Source organism: Epinephelus moara, chromosome 5 (genome assembly GCF_006386435.1).
Source record: "Epinephelus moara isolate mb chromosome 5, YSFRI_EMoa_1.0, whole genome shotgun sequence".
Taxonomy (NCBI): Eukaryota; Metazoa; Chordata; class Actinopteri; order Perciformes; family Serranidae; genus Epinephelus; species Epinephelus moara.
The window spans coordinates 3,514,490-3,520,546 of NC_065510.1; the positions used below are offsets into that span (position 1 = coordinate 3,514,490).

A 6,057-nucleotide genomic window follows, 5' to 3' on the forward strand; every position below is an offset into this window, starting at 1 on the left:
GGTCCACTGATGGACCCTGATGAGGACCGTTGGTCCACTGATGGACCCTGATGAGGACTGTTGGTCCACTAGGAACAGTCTCAGTCGGTTGAAGCCCTAATTATTTCTATATATCTTTTTCTTTTCATTTCTGTTTTTTCTAATCACCTCATTACTAATGACTAAAGACTAGTGAAGTGATGAAACTGTCAGACTAAACTGCTGAGCCTGAGAAAGTAAAAAGAGAAAAAGGAAAGCTGTGTGCTGGTACTAGAACTAACAGGTGACACTGGTTTGCCAGTAGAAACAGCAGAAGGCGTGTTTGCAGAAAGCAGCAGTATATGACTTTGACGGGGTTTTGCCGATCTGACAGAGCAGAGGACTCTGGGAGAGAAGGAGAGGAGGCGTGTGTGTTATAGTGAATAAGAACTGGTGTATCGGTGGGAAAGTGAACTGCTGTCCAGTTCCTGCTGTGGATCTCTGCTGTATACTGCTCACAGGCGGCTGCACAGTGGTGCTGCCCGTGCTCAGGAGGAGCGACCATGCAGCTGTCTTGTTCAAGTCGGGCTTTGGGGACAGAAATGATTTCACAAACAAAAACCATGGATCACCACAACCATGCCGAAACATGGACGATTATAAAACAGCAGCCAACGACGGAAGAAGATGCAAAAAGGGACTAAATGACAGTGCACGAGTTAAAGGAGCTGATGGGATCACATTTCACTGGACGTGTACCTTGTATAAATCCATGTGACAATAAATGATTGACTGATTGCTGAATAGTAGTGGTTTTATTGGCCAGTATCAGTCGCAGCATTAGCTGTGTAGTTTGGTACCTTGGAGGCCAGCAGCTGCTGCTGGGCGTTGATCTGCTGCTGCTGTCGGGCTGCCAGATCCTGCAGGTCGCTCAGCGTCACGTCCAGACGAGGAGCTGAGACCTGCAACACACACACACACACACACACACACACACACACACACACGGAGTCAGAGTTCACCTTCAAACACACATGAGCAAACTTCAAGAGATGTATACAGCGCAGTCTTCTCAACAAGACACAACTTTCTATCACGCTAAAACCACCCTATGTCCTACTTTACAATTCTATTTTTGCACCTGTTCAGTTTCTGTCATTTTATTAACTTTAACATTTTATCAATATTTTTGGCCATTTTATCAATATTTTTAAGACAGCTTATTAATTTTTTGGGGCCATTTTATCAACATTTTTTCAAACTTTTTTTTGTACATCTTTTAAACAATAAGATAATACTTTTCTGACATTTATTAATATTTATCTGATATTTTACTAACCTTGTTTCCCGACATTTTAATCTTATGTTTTTGACATTTTATCAATATTATTTCTAACAATTTTTCAGACAATTTTTTTATATTTTTCTGATATTTTATTACCTTTATTCCTGACATTGTAATCATATTTTCTGGACATTTTATCAACATTTTTCAGACATTTTATTAAAAGAATTTCCAGAAATTTTATCAACATTTTTTCAAACATTTTTTTAAACATTTTTTAAGACAATTCAATAAATTTTTTGGGGCATTTTTTCCGACATTTTATTAACATTTTTTTTCTTACGTTTTATTCATTTTATCAATTTTGTTCAATATTGAACTGCAAAGATAGCTTTTGCTGATCTTATACAATATTAATTTATATCAAGAGACACATGTCCAAAACTCAAAACAAGGTTAAACTGGGCTCTTGGGTACAAGAAGACAACCACAATCTAACAACACCACCAAAGCTCCAACTGCTGCTTAAACCACGCTGTGTCCTACTTTACATTTCTATTTTTGCACCTGTTCAATAAACAGTACACAACATAAAAACCAGGCAGGGGAAAGATTTTGCTTCTCTGTTGATGGACCTAGGCTAACCGTTTCCCTCTGCCTCCAGTCTTTGTGCTAAGCTAGGCTAAACACATCTGTGTACTGGACGCACAGAAACTGATCCTCTCATCTGCGTCTGAGTAAAAGCGTCTCACCCCATTCTCCAGACATCTCTCCACAGACGCTTTCACCTGGTTCCTCTTCATCATCTGATCTGCAGCTCTGGATCCACCTGAAAGAAGAAAACACAGTTAGCATCAATGCTAATTTTACCTTTCACCCATGTTAGCTGTGTGGCTCTACAGATGGTAGTGTCGACCGGTCCACACTGAAATGTCTTACAAACTGTTGGAAGGATTGCAGTGAAATTTGGTACAGATATCAATGGTCCCCCAAAGATCAATCCTGATCCTCTGACTGTTCCTTTAGTGCCATCATCAGGTCAAAATTTTAATTTGACCAATGCTTTGTTTATGACCAAATAGCTGCAAAACTAATGACCAGGCTCGAGCTGGCCAATAAGGAATTCTAGCCAATGCCAAGAGGGCGGGCCCAGCTTGTGGGCCACGAGGTCACCACCAGCAATGCTGGAAAAAAAACTGTTCAGAAAAAAAGAGAGACCTGCCGGCTGCACCGCACATGATGTTGGAACAGCCCATCTGATACTGTAAGATAGGTGCAGTAGTACCGGCCGTCGTCACCTCCCTCTATCCCGCCAAGTGGATCAGTTTAATGTCAGAGGTCAAGCAGGAATTAAATGAAATCAAGACAGAAAGTGGGGAGGGAGAGGAATGTAAATACAAATCATATAGATAAAGGAGCTAAAAACAAAAATGTGGAGCAGAAAAGGTCAGAGACAAAAAACCAAGTACTCGAGGCAGATGCTGCAAAATGTTGGTAGCGTTAGCAGCAGTGATAGCGCTAACAATCGTCTGCCGGCTGCCCCAAATGAAGAGAAGGAAAGAAAGCCTGACAGAAATTTCATATTTTCGACAGCAGTAAGTGTTGTGCGACACTTTTCTGTCGTATCGTGCACCAGGAGATTCTGTTTTGTCGCCACGGTGACAGTAGTTTTACATCCACACTGACTTTGACCTGCATTCAGCGTCTCTGTCCACAGAAGCAGCCGTCAGTCAACTGCAGCTCCTGCAGAGCTGAGAGGACAGCGGCCGCTCAAACTGCCTCCACCAGGCCGACTGACAGCAGACATTTACTGAACCAAAAACAGTTTTCATGCCAGCGCCATGGAAAGAAATGAGCAGTGTTTGTATTTACTGATTGATGTTTCCCAGCCGACCGTAGTGAGTGAGGGGAACCTGCCGCTCAGAGACGGACTGGGAGCTGATCAGTTAATGAATAAAGGGATAACAAGAAGTAGCAATGGGGTCGGTCCAAAGGAAACTTCTCTCGGTCTTTACAGTTACAGCTGATGACACACAGTTATAGCTGTCCTTGTACACCCTCAAAGACACAAACAACTGGATACCCCACAACCCACTGCAGTTCAACAAGGACAAAATGTTTGTGGCCAGAAAAATGTTCACAGTCAGCCTCTCTTTCTGGAAAGTACCACACAGTTAAGAATCTGGGTGTTGTGATTGATTCTAACATTAATTTCCAGAGCAACAAATGTAGATTCATTTGCCGCTGAAAACAGTCCCAAATAAAGTCACTATTTCTCCCTGTTTGTTTGAGTTTAACAAACTGCGGTAAACTACATGTTTTTATGACTTCAGTGGGCTTGGAGCTGAGATCCACAGACAGGAAGTCAGACAGTATTAAGAGACGGACTAACATGTTGTTGGTTTTTGAAGCTGCTCGTTGGATTTAAATAAAGTAACAGCAGCCGTGTCCTCTGAGGTAATGTTTGCTCTGCAGTGGTTTTACAGTATTTCTGAGATCAGTCCTTGACCATGCAGGTTAAACACGAGCTGATGGAGCAAACTGTTTATCAGCTCATGAAAACCTCAGAGGGGATTTCCTTTGTTTTTAGAACAGAAAAACAAAATCTCAATCCTTCGAAAACCCCACAGAGCTCAGCAGCTGCACACTCGACTCTCTTGAGTCATAAGCTGATTATAGTTTGTCATCGACTGTAGTAACACTGAAGCTCCTCTGTCAGCGTACAGACGATCCTGCTGCTGATCTGCACCTTGTTGCTGTCGAACCTCCACATGCAAGAAATACAACTGGATTACTGTGAACGCTCACCTGAAGGCAGTAGTTTGATTCAAGTGTTTATACTCCATGTTTTATTGTGAGACATTATCACTATGTTTCCTCTGGCTCTTTAGCAACCAAACGTTGGTGTTTTTATTGTCTGATTGCTGCTTCCTGTCAAGATAGTGCCATGAAAAGTGGTTGGTTTTTACCGAGACTTCGCTGTGTTTCCTGTTCAGATAGCGCCATGAGAAGCTGTTGATTTTTAGAGAGACTTTGCTGCATTTCTGGGAGGGACACTACCATAAAAAGTGGTTGATTTTAACAGAGATCTTGCTGCATTGCCTTGTGGGATAGTGCCATAAAGAAAAATGTTTTTTGTTGTTGTTGTTTTACAGAAACATTGATGAGTGTCCTTCCAGAGGAGTGCCTTGAAAAGAGGTTGTATTTAATAAAGATTTTGGTGCATTTCCTTGCGGGATAGTGCCACCAAAACTAGGTATTACAAGCCAAAACATGATCTTTTACTTACCATAACCACGTGGTTTTTGTGCCTAAACCTAACAACATGTTAACAACAGCGTCACTTAAAGTTAAAACTTATTTGCTACATAACAATGTGCAAATGTATCCGTGGTTTGCAGAAACATACAATGCCAACGTTCAGTGTTCTCAGTGATCCAACAGTCTGTCTGAAGATTCTCACACTTCCAGCAATGTTTGTTGCCTCTGCACATTTTAACGTTTGCACACGATTGTCCTGCTCCTCCACATGATGCAACTCCTGAGAAGCACTTTTAGCACTAATTAAGATTACTCTGCAGTTTCTCAGCTACAACTTCAGCCAAATAAAACGTCAGAGTTTCTCTGCTGACTGTGAACAAAATGGTTTCTACTAAATCTCTGCAGACAGGGAGAGACTGAAGTACAACATGGAATCACAAGTTTATCGTAAGTTGAGGCTGTAATGCATTTTTCCTTTTGGAGCTGCAGCGATTCATTTTGTTAAATGTGTAGCTGAGACATCCTGACTACTGAACATAAAGTCATATTATTTAAAGGAAATTAATCTGGCTTATAATTTGGAGTAATATGAATAGGAAAGAATAGACTAAAAATATCTCAGCTGGGCAGAAAATGACAATGCAAGCAGTATAAGCATAAATACAGGACTCATGACCAGAGTTGTACTTGAACGTCTCTGTGAAGCTGAGGTCAAACTGCAGAGCACTGAGTCAGAGTCGGAGATCACAGACAGGACATCTGGCTGAGACTTGGCTCACAGAAATGGCAGACTTCACGTTTGACCTCGACCAATCACAGCTGGTCGTTCATCACAACATCCGTGACTTACAGCGGTGTTCAGGAAGGAGCTGCCAGGTCTCTGCTCCACAGAGCATCAGCGACATATTCCTCCTTTACTTCATCATGTTTAAAATGCAGCAAAGGCTCCTCACAGTCACTGAGCAGGTCGGGAGATGATGCACTAGTTACCTTTCACTATGACACGGGATCAAACCAGCGAATCCTGTCAGGCTGATGTTGTTTAGTCAGATTCAAGCGAAAATAGAGACTGGCAAAAACACCAGGCGCAGAGAGCGCAAAACTGTGAGGCGTGTAGCAACACAAAACCATCGAGCAAAAAGCTCCAAAAAGACACCGCAGTTGGAGGCTGGATTATAAAGCTTCTGAAAAGGAAACCATCACAGCCCTTGTTGGGGCGGCAGGATGGCTAACGTTAGCTTCTCAACTAATATTAGTAAGTCTCTCCTTCACATGGAGGTTAAGATGATATTAAACATTATAAATGGTATGTTGTATGTGTCATCATCAACCCCAGAGTTACCTCCTATAGTGTCCAGTATGTCAGATTTTTCTCATCAGTCTGGTTCAACACTTAAACCCTGTTTTCACAGTTCAGTTCAGTTCAGTTCAGTTCATTGTTTCTGTCTCCACAGTAAAAGTTGTGGATGGTACCAACAGAAGCGTTCCTTAGCGTCCCCATGTTTGGTCCCCCCTCTGTTGGGGTACCTAGCACACAGATCTGGTACTAAAAG

At 42.0% G+C, this 6,057-nt stretch overlaps 1 protein-coding gene across 1 annotated transcript in view; it reads right to left on the reverse strand.

Moving 5' to 3' along the window:
• LOC126389802 (apoptosis-stimulating of p53 protein 2-like) overlaps positions 1–6,057 on the reverse strand; it is a 43,026-nt gene that overhangs the window by 16,246 nt on the left and 20,723 nt on the right. Inside the window, exons 5-6 of the mRNA XM_050043699.1 lie at positions 1,996–2,072; positions 819–920 (exon numbers count right to left, since the gene is read on the reverse strand). Coding sequence (XP_049899656.1) covers positions 819–920; positions 1,996–2,072 — 179 coding nt within the window. The remainder of the gene's footprint in view (positions 1–818; positions 921–1,995; positions 2,073–6,057) is intronic.